This window comes from Frankliniella occidentalis, unplaced genomic scaffold (assembly GCF_000697945.3).
Source record: "Frankliniella occidentalis isolate FOCC.00 unplaced genomic scaffold, Focc_3.1 Scaffold306, whole genome shotgun sequence".
NCBI classification, from domain to species: domain Eukaryota; kingdom Metazoa; phylum Arthropoda; class Insecta; order Thysanoptera; family Thripidae; genus Frankliniella; species Frankliniella occidentalis.
Window position 1 is genome coordinate 120,243 of NW_026267431.1, and position 12,763 is coordinate 133,005.

Below are 12,763 nucleotides of genomic sequence, written 5' to 3' on the forward strand. Positions count from 1 at the left end.
CTCTCTCCCTCCCGTTGCCGGAGGGCGAGGCGTGGGGTTGCAGGGCGGGGCGGCACATGGTGCGGCTGCGATGACATCCTTATTAGCAGTATAGCACGGCCACTACCGGTCTGGGACAAGCCTCCGGAGGGGTGAAGCAGCAGCGGCAGCAGCAGCAGCGGTGGCTGGCTGAAGCCGGGTGGAGCGGAAGGTCATGTCGGCGTGAGGGAGGGGTAGGAAGGAAAGGGCAGATTTAAGGGGTCAAATGTGGGGATAATGGAGGCGAAGGAGGATGAGAGAAGGGCGAGGAGAGAGGTGAGAGGGAGTGGGTGGGTGATGGAGAGAAGCAGCAGCAGAGCAGGAGGACGACGCTTGCTGTGCTCGTGCTCGTCCAGCTTCGCAAGCGAGCGCAGCGCACGACCCGGCGGCGCCGGGGCGTCCTGCGTCCAGTGGACGTGATCAAATGCGGGCGTGGCGGAGTGTGGCGGGGCGGGGTTTCGCGGACCCTCCCTCTACAGCTGCCCCCGCGTTCCGTGCCCCGGGTGCCAAACGGGGGCGCGGCAGGGAAGAGGAAGAGGGTGTAGGCGGTGCGGGTGGTGCGGTGCGGTGGGCACCGGCGGCGGCGAGGCTATGGACACACCGCCGCGCTGCTCTGAAAAGGGTCGTCGCCCTCCGCCCGGCCTCGGAGGGGAGACACCTTCAATTTACAAGCAGGGGTCATATCTAACTGGTGCGAGGTCCAGGCGCGGCGCTCTGTCCGGACAATGAGAGAGGAGAGGCCGCGGGCCGGGCGGGCGTCCGGGACCGAGACGCGAGATGGGGTCGGGTCGGGCGTGGCGGGGCGCGGCGGGGGTGGGGTGCGGCCGAGCACTGCTACGGCGTGGCGCTTTATTTTATCACTCTGTCGTCGTCGCCGTGCCTCCCTCCCTCCCTCCCTCCCCCGCTCCTCATAGGTCCGCCTGCCCCGCCGTCTGCACCGTCTCCCATCACCTCATTTCCCCACCCCACACCATCCTCTCGCCCGGACTGAGTTTCCGAGAGTACTCTGTATTAGTGGTGCTGCTGCTGCCGCTGCTGTAGCCTGCATGCCACCGCCACCGGCCGCCCCCCTGCCGCCGCCGCCGGCTGAGAAATGGCGGGAGTAAACGCGCGTGTGCTCGGCGGCGTGCTCGGTGCAAGTGATGACCGTCATTGTGGAGGTGGTGCTGGAGGGGGGAGGAGCGCGGGGACAGTGCGGGAGATGGAGATGCCGACGGCGCGTGGCTTACGGCCGCCGGGCCGGGGCCGTCGCTGCCACCGCCCCGCCCGCCGCCAGCGCCGCGCGCCGCGCACAGGTGCCCGTTGGACTGCCTACCTGCCGGCGCGCGCGGGGCGAGCTACGCGGCGGCCCCCTCCTCCCGCCCCTACTTCCAACTGATGAGACAGGCCTCGCCCGCTAAAGTTTGGCGCGCTCTTGCGCTTACGTTTCCATGTTTCTCTCTTCCTCCCTTAATGCCGGGGAGATAACTCTGGATCACCTAGGGCCGTGCTGCTGCTGCTGCTGTTGCTGATACAGCTTGCGCATTCTTTCGCGACCGGAGGGGATAATTCTTATCACTTTCCGCTCTCGTTGTCCGCGCTGTCCTTGGGGAACATTTTTCGAGACAAAAAAAATCTAATCGAGATTTACCAAGTTTGGAGTATAAAAGCTTTTGTGGTGAAAACTTTTGCCAGGGTTGGTGGTGGTGGGGGTGGACGCGGAGGCACTGCAAGGCGCGAGGTGGGAAATGTAGACGGGGTTTGGAATGGGAGGGGGTGGGGGAGGGGGCGAGCTACACGCACACCACTCGCGCACACACATAGGAAAGTGGGGCGGGACGGAAAGAAAGAGGAATAAAAATAAAAGGGTCCCAAGACAAAAGGAAGAGGGACATCACCGTTTTGCTCGCGAGGCTTTGGGGGAGGTAGTGGGGGAGTATAGGGGGTCAGGGGGACACGCGAGCACTCCGTGTCGTATGGGAACAAGTCGTCGTATGTAAATGGGATGAAACTTTCATTCCTTATCTACGATCTCCCATATAACCAGCGTGTCGCTGCCGATATATCGCCCCCATCGCACCGCGCTTTCCCACTATGTGACTGTACACTCCACCCTTCGGAATGTCCATCGGGGAGGCTCCGCCGGGAGGCATGAGGGCGCATAACGGGATGTTATTTGCAACTGTCGCGGGAGAGAGAGAGAGAGAGAGAGAGAGAGAGAGAGCGCGAACAAGCAAGCATCTCCTCAGGGACATGAGAAGCAGAAACATTCCATGTCTGTCGTCCCAACCGACCGGACGGCTGACGAGACGACGACGGTCCATCCCGATATCTCAATCATCGTCGTCCCGAGGAGTCTCTCTCTCACAGACAGAGCAATTTTGAATCGCTCGCTCGCCCGCTCGCGCGCCTCCGCTGCGGATAGCCGGCCGGCCTGGCGTGCCGATCCACTATTCGCGGCGGACATTATCCCCGCCAGTGCATTATATGCAGCCGCGGCCGGGGACGTCGAGAATCAATCATCCGAAACGGCGAAATAATGATTGGGGCTGCGAGCTTGAGCTGAGCGGAGCTGAGGCGATCCGGAGCACGGCGCGCCGGCGCGCTGCTGAGGCTGGCCTTGCCTGCACTTGCGAGTGAGTATCGCGCTGACTGGGCCGGTATGTCGCCTTGCCTTCACCTGCGCCGCCGCGCCCGCGGCCCGCGGCCCGGGCTATGTGTGCTGTGTATGGCCATTGCCGTTGCGCCAGAATTGCAGCAGGGAGGAGGACCTCTTGGAACTTCTGCTGTGGAGAAAGGGGCTGCTTCTGGCGGGGAACATCACTATAAGAAAAATGTCTGAGTTTTTTTGAGGAGAAAGGGAAAACTTTGGGGAACTCCTATTTTTGAGGGAAAACACTCCAGATTTTGAGGAAGTCTCCTAAAAAAAAGTGTCAATTTCCCTATTTTTTAGCAGATGATACCTTACAACCTTACACTAAACATGACTAGACATAAGTATACATTAGTAATGTAAGGTGTCATTGCTTTAACTCTCGAATAGGAAATATTAAAGAGAACCAATAGGAAGCTCATATATTGCGCTAGGCGGGATGGTGGTGTCCCGTCGCCTCGCGTCGCTCGCGCGCGTCCGCCACGCCGCGTCCGCCACGCCACGCGTTGTTGCGCCGAGCCGAGCCTAGCCGAGCCTAGCGGAGCCCTGAGCCGCCCGAGCCGAGCCGCGCCCGAGCCGAGTCGGCCGTGCTCCCCATACCACCACCACCACTGGAGCCCCGCACCGCCACTCCCCCCGCCCCCGCTTCCCCACCCCAACCTCTTGGTGCTGGGCAGAAAAAATAGAAACAAAACCTCGTCTTCTAAACTTACATATACAACGACGCGGGGGAGGGCAGGAGATGTGGGTGCAACCAAACATATTGCACTATTGCAATCTAAGTGGTACAAGTAGCAGAGCCCTGTATCGGGCGAGCCTAGTAGGCTCGTTACTACGCCGCTCCACCTCGCGCGAAGGCTCGGCTCGGCTCTGCTCGCCAGGTGAAGCGGGCCACTGGCCAGCCGGCGAGGCTCGTTTGGGAAAGACAAAGACAGACGCATCAGGCACTGGTCAGTGCGAGAGAGACGGAAGCGGCCGGTAGACCGTCGCTACTCCCGGCTCGAGAGACTTTGGAGACATCTACCTACCCTACCTCAGACCACTTTTCCAAAACGAGCCTCTTGCCGAACGGAGGCTCGCCCGATACAGGGCTCTGACAAGTAGCCGGATTCGCAATCACCGGTCTCTGAGCTCGGGCTGGTCGGCGACCCGCGAACTCCGACAGAAATATTATAGACTGGAATAGAACCTTTGACTTGGTATCATCTGCTTTCACGATCCGTTTCTGGTCGGAACTTTTTTTTTATTTTTTTTGAGAAGGTCTCAAAATCAGAGGATTTTCCCCGAAAACATGTGAAGGCGTTTTTCAAAGATTTCACTTTTTCCTTAAAAAATCAGACATTGTTTTACCGTGATGCATGGGCGGCTTGAGGTGCTAAGACTTGCGGAGACTTATTGTGATCAAATAAAAAGAGATCTGCGTTTTTATTTTTTAATTAACTCCCCCAAAAAGTGAAACTAAAATAGAAGAAATATTTTCTACGGCCGCTTTGTCCCCGTGGTCTTAAAGCATGGATATTTTTTTTTCAATCTCGTCTGAAGTCTTAAACCACTGAATAGGCGTCCTCCTGCAGGTCTGTTGGGTGAATAACTTGTTGGTTAAGAAAGAGGCGTGGCGGGGTCACCTGCCCTGCTGCGGCCGATGCTACTCAAGGAGACCGCTGCTGGCGACACATTCCAGCCGCGTAGTACAACGTAAAAGGAGAAGAGAGGGGGGGGGGTGAAAGGCCACTGTGTTTGTGTGTGTGTGAGCCACTCCCCTGTGGACGCGAAACACACGGAGAACTCACGCACCACATACACACACACACACACGTACCCATACCCCAGACTGCTTACTACACGCCAGTTTGGCGCGCTTTCGACAGTCGACAATGGAATAAGTGGAGCTCTTTGTAACCTGCCAACGAGTTTGAATACGGCGCGTGGACACGCGCGCGCGCGCATACGCACGCTGGCATACAATTGGGTGAGTGACGCCAAAACTCGTGGGCGAGGCAAGTGAGTGGCGGCGGTGGCGGTGCGTAAGGTACTTACGGCAGGTCATAAAACGCAGTACAATTATTTTCGTTCCCGTTTTCGCGGTGCAACAACAAAAATACTCTAGTATGTGTAATAGTAGGGCGAACGTAACAGAGCCACTTGCAGCGGACGCGACTGAAGCCAGCAGTAGAACTCGGTCTATAACGTTAGCAGGTAACGTGCCTCTGATGGAAATGTAAAGTTATTTTTACAGAAATTATTACAAAAATATAGAAGAAAATGAAATTCTTTGAACATTTCTGAACAATGTTGAATGTGAGGATTTCTCAATAAAGAGTTTCATGTGTAACACCTCTGCCGTGACTCCGCCCTGCTCCGCAATGATTCTCGCGTGGGACGCGGAAGCGCGCCCCACTGACGGCGGCGGCGGCGCGGTCGGTGCACGACGCGGTGGTGACAATCACCTTGGCGTCGAGCGGCGGCGGGAGGGACACACGCGAGCGGCAGGAGAGCAGAGCACGCGCGCGAGCAGGCTCCAGAGCAGCGGCAGCAGGTTGAGGAGTTCCTGCATCACTCGACTTACGTGGCGTTACGTCTCCTCCGCCGCACACGCGTGGGGGTGGCGGGGCGCGGCGGGCGGGGCGCGGCGGGGCGTGGGCGCGCGCGCCTCACACGCAACGACGTGGCCGCCGCGCGCAGCAGAAGCGGTCGGTGCAGCCGGTAGGTCCGGTCGGGTCAGGGTCCTCCTCTACCTTCTCCTCCTCCTCTCCTCCTCCACCTCCTCCTCATCCTCTCCTTGTTTCCGATCGGCGCGATGCCGTGTGGGTTCGACCGACGAAGCGAAGCGACGCCCGTCGTGCACACGAGCTTTTCCTTTGTGTGTTTTGTACTCACCGTGCAGGGCCTTGAGGTACACCTTGCCCGCGCTGATGAGCTGGCGGGCCGCCGGGTTGAACTTGTCCAGGATGTTCTGCAAGCAGAGCGATGAGCGCACCATTAGAATTGTACCGAGGCGGGGCGGGGCGGGGCGGGTGTCGTTAGAGGGAAGAGGACCGTGCAATTAGAAAGGGGTCGGGCCGGGGCCGTGCGGTCTGGCGCGGCGGTTAGTAGGGGGGTCGGGAGGGCAGAGCGGGCGCGCTGAGCTGAGGGGGAGGCTGGGCTGACAGCAGGACGACGACGACGGCGCGCACATGTGGAGGAGCAGCGGGAGGAGGAGGGGCGCTGCCGTGCAGTGCCGAGGAATATAAAGGACATACGTCTCCCTCCGTCTACCTCTCTCTGTCTCTCCCCCCAGCAACAATTATCCACGACGATTCATCTTATTCATCTTGCGGCAGGAAATGCAGCAGCAGCGACTGCGAGGCAGTCAGCATTAGCAAGGGAAGAGAGGGGCGGGCCGGAGGGCAAATGTGGACGTGAATGCGAGGAGAGAGAGGACACTCGACGATATTAAATTAATATCCCCGGCCTGGCCTCTGGCGGGGCCTCTGGCGGGGCCTCTGGCGGGGCCTCTGGCGGGGCCTCTGACGGGGCCTCTGGCGGGGCCTCTTGGTGGGGCCTCTGGCTCCGGTGGCAGATGGGAGGTGAGGGCCCCGGCCAGGGCGTATAGGTCCGCGCGACCCTCGTTGTGGTAGCAGTTACCCCGCGCGCAAGGGTCGCCGAGGGTCGCGCACCCGAGGGTCGTATCCTCCCGTGTGGTGGCGCCGCGCGCTCTGCTGGTCTGCTCTATGGTCCTCTTACAGCCGAGGAGGGGGGGGGGGGGTTGGTTGACCTGCCGCAATTACCTCACCTGGACATGCAAATTAAGGATACGGTGACGTTACACGCGTATTTGGGGTGAGAGGCGGATAGGGTAAGGGAATGAGAGAGAAAAGGGGTGGGGGCGGGCGAGGTTGTCGTAATCGTGGATGAATATGGAAATGCGGCCGCCCGATTGAAACTTGCAATTATTGTAATCATTCTTAATTAGGATGTTCAATATGGAGCGCTGTGCGCTATGCTCGGGGGGTACGGCCCGCTGCACGGTCAGCAAAGTAAAACAGCCGTCCCATGGATCATCCCAAGGAATACGGCGCATCCTTGAAACTACTTGGGAGATCTCGCGCGCGCGCTTTAGCGGGTTGGGGGCCGCGAGGTGCGGGGGCGGGTGCGCTTGCTCTGGGGCTGCCCCACTTCGGGACTTAGGCCCGCCCGCACTGAATCACGTCAACCCAGTCCCTCGGCTCGACTATGGGCTTAGGGCGATCGCCCTGAGCCAGGTGGCGGCTGAAGCCAAGCCACCGGGGCGCGAGCGCGCGGGCCGTGGCGGCGCGTGGCGCGTGGACGTGCACCCCCCCCCCCCCCCTAGCCCCCGCCCTGCCTCGCCCCGCCCCGCTTAGCATACAAATGGGAAAAGTGACAACGACCCAACTTTGTACGACGCGCGGCCGTAGGCCCTACTCTGGACTGGCTGGCCATGGCAGGGTGGGGCGTGGCGGGGCGAGGCGCAGTTCCAACAGACGCATCCCTGCGTATCCGCAGATTATCCCAACCGCGCGAAGCCGTAGAGCTAGAACAGCGGGCACGGCAAACGACGCTAGACACCATTTTGCTGTTTGCAGTGGAACAAAATTGTGTCGCGTATCATTGTATGGCAGACTAGTCGATCCTTTTTAAAAAGACGCGCTTGGTTCTCATATTATTACCTGCGATTCGGTTTTCATATCCGAGGGGGTTTTCACTTGCGTAATACACTGTACACCTAAATTAGGTATTACGCGTAATGTAATACTTAAAATTAGGGAAATTTGCTCTAAAATGATAGAATTTTGATTTCAAAGCTGCATCTTCATGACGATATGAGATGTAATATTCGTCGGTGGCCAGTGGTCATAATGATTGCTCATTTCGGTTCAATCGCTGTCCCTTTATTGTTCGCGCTGATGTCGACGCCCGGCTCTAAACGCTCGCTCGCTGTCGCTGTATGCAGCTCTTCGGTACACTGGGGCGCGGGCCCGCCACCGCAGAGGCCCGACTCGGGGGGCGGCCAAGGCTGAACCTCGGTCATTTCCTGGCACGCTGCCAGTGCAGTTCCTGTCTGCATTTGCCACTGTCAAGGCGGGGCGCGGTGTGGAGGGCGATCCGGTCCAGGGACTAAAGATATCGAGGCGGAACCCAAGAGAGACTCAGACTTGAAAGTTTAAGTGAATGCATTTTCATTAAGATGCATTCGTATTCGTTCAAAAATTGAGTGGGGGAAACGTGCTCAAAGCACCATGCTACGCTGGAAACGACAAGCGCAAAAGAGTACCGTATCGTAGCTGCAGGTAAAAAAATCGCGAAGAAACAACGAACACGAAAAGATTGTGCTGCGGAGGCGTGTATAGGTGAGGCGGAGTTTTCCCATGTTGCCGACAGCGAACTACATAGAATTTGACGGCTGTCAATGCTGATGGTGTGAGAGAGAGGGGATTGACTCGGCTCGAATTCCGTGCGCCGGAACAGACTGTCGGGCGTCGCGTCGGAAAGCAAATATAAATACAACAAAAATAAAAGTCGGGAGAAAGGTATAATAATGTCAGTTTAGTGGGAGGTGGGGTGGACGTTCTAAAGAAAATAGGCTAAAAATAACCCGAACAGCTATATGGTGTGGTAAATCCTAACCTTGTACCATTACTTGCAAAAATAAATACTCATCATTTTGAACTTATTAATTTCAACTTTTTAGAAGATTTTGAAAGTTTTGACGATTCTATAAATGGAATGAATTTGTTTTCTGAAATTTGTAAATTTATGTATCTAAATGCAGCGAACGTTGGAGTGCATCTGTTCTGGGTTGCAGCGGCAGGGTTTTGTAGGGTCGTGCTGGTGGCGCCTCCGATGCCCGCGCGCTGCTGCAGCGCTTTGCTTTGCTGCTTCACTTGGTCTTCCGGCTCTGTAACGAGCTGGCACCGCCACTGGCGTGCGACCCCCCGGGGGGGCCCTGGGGGGCTGGGGGCGCGCTCGGGGGGGCCCAGCTCACATAGGACCCCTGGCCTGGCCCCTCCGGGCTCCCGGACACGACGCCCGGGTGGTGCAGCAGGAGCAGCATTGGGCAACAACTACCGCTGGTTGTGCAGCCACATCGCCGCCTTGCAGTCGTCGTCGCCGCGCGCGCCTCGGAATCAGATGTGAATAGAGGACGAACCGAACCGAACCGATCGTGCTCGTGCAATCCTCTCTCGTTTTTCTTCCTTTTTTTTAACGAGGTGCGGTGGTGGCGGAGGTGGTGTGAGCTCAGCGAGGTGTCCGCAGACGCCCCGGGGTGCCGAGCTGATGTGAGCCTTGCTAAATGATGATATTACTCTCTCCTCTCTCTCTCTCTCCCTCTCCCTGCGCCCTGAAGGCGTATTGCACACGTGGTACGTGGCGACGGCAGCTGTGGAGGGGCAAATATCGTCCTTCATTTCTCACCAGTTCTGTGGGGGGCCCCGGGGGTGCGGCGATATTGCGCCCGAGTCGTCGATAAGCCAAAGGAAAAGGCTGCTCTGTGTTTTTGAACAATAAAATCTCTCTTTCACTTCGCTCGCTCCGCCCACCTGCGGCGGTAGGCGCGATTGGCAGCCCGCGAGGACGATAGAGGAGCGCCGCGCTGCGCCTCATCCTCCAGCTCCTTTCCCCTCGCGCCTCCCACACCGTCGTGGTGGTCGTGGTGCATAACCGAGTCCCGGGCGCGACGCCGATCAGAAAAGCTTTCTCGAATCCCCCCCAAAAATATCGTGGCGTGCCGGCCTATAATACAACACGACGCCGCGTCCCGTCCGTCACTATTACCTACGCGCCGCTCACGCCCGCGCGCTATGTCTCCCCTCTATGGGTGTTATAGTGCCCAGAGTTTGACTCTGCATTTCCGCCTCTATTATTATCCTCATCGAAAGTTTTCGCGCCCCAAAACACCAACACCAGTGTTGTGTCATAACGCAACCGTGCGTGTGTATTTTTTCTGTAAAATCAACACGTTTTGTCGAACTTGTGCAAGTTTTTACTATACACACATCTCTATTAAAAATATGACAGAGTTATAGGAAGTTGTTGGTGATAAAATATACGCGCGCTCGTCGGAATCCGCGCGCTGGCCGCGTGCCTGCCGCCTGCTATGCCCTGCCGGCGATGCAGTTCCGCGACGTGTCCGGCAGCGAGCCCACCCTGTCCAGTCCAGCTCGCGGCTGGCCGGCTGGCTGGACGCGGCTGCGAGTTTATGAAGCCGCTCTGCCAAGTCTGGAGACGGAACCAATCATCATCAACATCACCACCACCACGGTCATGGGCGAAGGTGAAGGTGATGTGGCAGAGCCCGCGCCACACGCAGCCAAGAGAGGGTCATGTCGAACTTAATTAAACTCCCCTCCCCCAATCACCCAAACAGTGCTCCTTCTTCTACTTTCTACATGGGGTATTATTGAAAAGATGTAGCTAATCGTCCACTGTAAACGAACAGGAGGAATGCAAATCAATAGTTTAAACGCCTACTGCGGGTGCTAAATAATATACTGCGAGAGTCGTCGTGTAAAATGGTAAAGAATACACCATAACTTATTTCGTTTTCATGCATGAGTTGTTTTAGCCGTGCACAGGGAAGCAATATGCACAGCGCCCGCTTTTCCGCTTCGCACTATCCGCTTCCCCCCCAAAACCGCCCCGATATAATAATGATAATTTCCCCCCGCTTCTCTCTCTCTCCCGGGCCACGCCGACCACGCCACACGGTGCTTAATTGCCGCTAATCTGTCCAGCCGCGCCGTGGGCCTCGGGGAGGTTTATCAGCTGCATAAAACTTTGTTGCGCCAACAAACTAACAGCAGCGGGGCAGCGGCTTGCTGCTAACCACTGCTAATGAGTTAGGACCCTTTCTCTCTCACGTGAGGCTGCGGCTGCTGCAACACGCGGCTGTTGAGCCCTACAACACGGAAGGCGCTGGCCCGGCCGGGCGCCAGCAGCTGCTGCTGCTTTAATAGGAACGAAAGGCGTGATGATGGTAATCATTTAGGCAATCGTCATGATAATGACGCGGCTATCATGCGACGGATCATCGCATGCTAAAGCGCCACGCGAGCAGCAGTCGTAATAATGATAATAATAATGCATTTTATCTCAAAGCGGAATAATATATTTTATGTTACTGCATAAGCGATTCATTTCCCACATTTAATTATTTTATTTTTTATGATGTTCACGATGGTAGTAAGGGGACCATCCGGGCAAGCCGATGCAAGCGGTCGTAGCGCCTGGTGGGTAGGCAATATCTGGGCTGCAGTGCATGCGTGCACTGCGGGGTGGCCTACCCCAAGTCTCGCAGGCGCCGAGCCCCCGTAATGTTCCAAATGGATCTCTGAACAACAACAAAAAAAAGACAAATACTTTCCGGACGATTCCTAATCGTGCTGGGTGGTATCGCCCATGCTTCGCGCTGCGGGTACCTGCCTGGCACCCTCCTTGCGGCCTTGTCTCCCGCCCGGATGCGCGTGCTCGTCGCGCAGTTGTATACCATCCTCTGTACCCTCTGGTGGTGCTGGTGTTGCCGATGGTGATGAAACTCGCTGATCGCGTCGTTGACGTTTGCGTTGACCTATGGGAGCGCCTTTGCCTTGCCTTCGCGACACGCTGCATCGTGCGTTTTAACGAGCCGGGGGTGAGGTGACCCGTCCGTGCGCGCCCGTCGCTTAGCCGTTCAAGCGACATGATCGCTTCCCCACTACCACCACCACCTTCACCACCACCATCTCGGCTCGAGAAAATGTCATCGACAGGAGGTTATTTTCATCGGCACAGTAGGCCTGTTGTGGGACACGTCGCAACGGCCCTGGAGAGAGTTATGCTGCACCTCTTCCTCTCTCTCCCACCCCCCTCACCCGCATAAGATAAACCTCCACTCTCCCACCCGCCTAGGCTGTGCGGCAGCTGCTGCTGGTTGGTGCGAAGGCCCCTGTTATAGGAGATTGCGCCATCATTCGGGCGCTAAAAAATTAATGTCACGAAGCTGCTGATATTTTATCCGGGGCGCGGGGGAGGGGCTGCGGTGCGGCTCCGGGGGCGCGCTGGGGTGACAACGAGGAGCAATGTGTGGCGGGCAGACACGGGCGTTCCCCGCCACACCACGCCCCGCGTCGCCCCGCACGGCATGTGCAATTTCTCCGTGTCTTTTACGACTGCGTCTCTCTCTCTTTTTCGTATTTGTTTTTCGCCCGCTTTTACAGTTCTCTTATCTAATCCACCTACCTACTACTTCTATTATTTTTACCACTATTATTGTTGTTGTCTCTTGGCATTCGCAGTCCACGCACGTCCGCAGGCGCATGGTGCAATGCGGTAAGAGATACGACTCATTTAGCACATTTTGGCCCGCTACGTTGGCACGCTGCGAGTCTCTCTGATAAGTCCCCCTGCGGAGCTGGACAAGCGCTCACGCGCTCTCGCTCGCACCCTCTCTTTCTCTTTTCCTCTGTAAAGTGAAGTGTAGAGTGGTTGGCTATCTGTTAGCCAACACTACAACCCCCGCGGACTGACAAGCGTGACCAAACCGAGACCAAACGCACCAACGCAACCGACGACTGCGGTACAAGAATCAAATTAAAGTCTTTTATTTTCGCAGTGGACATGTCAACGTCGTAACGCCCGGCTCTCGGCCTGATGAGGTCCCCCCGGCGGCCCGCGGCGGGGTCCTCCGTGCCGCGCGGCATTGCCGTCAAATGTATTCATTATATTATCTCTCTTTCTCTCTCCCCCTTACGCGCGTGCATGGGAAAATATATACGTCATTTTCCTTCTCTCTGGCGCAAAGAGGCCGCTGGGGCTCATCCTCTTCTTTGCCTTTTGCTCTTTGCTCCGCTTTGAACGAGACCTTGGAAACGAAAAATGACGCGCAACTTTTCCTTTTTAACGTGAAACTCGCCGGAGAGCTGTGGAAAAGTCATGTATGAGCGGTAGAGGTGGAGTGGAGAGAGAGCGTGGTGCTGGTTCTGCTGGCTGTGCCGGGACATTTTATTCGGACGAAGCTTGATAACTTTTTTTCGCATTGTATTTTATATTTTTTACGTTCCCGCTCGTGTATCGCCCCAGGCTCTCTGAACCTCATTAACCGCGAAGGAAACATGTCTATTAATATCAAAGTAAACT

At 56.9% G+C, this 12,763-nt stretch overlaps 1 protein-coding gene across 1 annotated transcript in view; it reads right to left on the reverse strand.

The window, feature by feature from the left end:
- The window catches only part of LOC127750989 (brain-specific angiogenesis inhibitor 1-associated protein 2-like), a 107,215-nt gene that overhangs the window by 19,003 nt on the left and 75,449 nt on the right, over positions 1 to 12,763 (reverse strand). Inside the window, exon 3 of the mRNA XM_052273841.1 lies at positions 5,528 to 5,603. Coding sequence (XP_052129801.1) covers positions 5,528 to 5,603 — 76 coding nt within the window. The remainder of the gene's footprint in view (positions 1 to 5,527; positions 5,604 to 12,763) is intronic.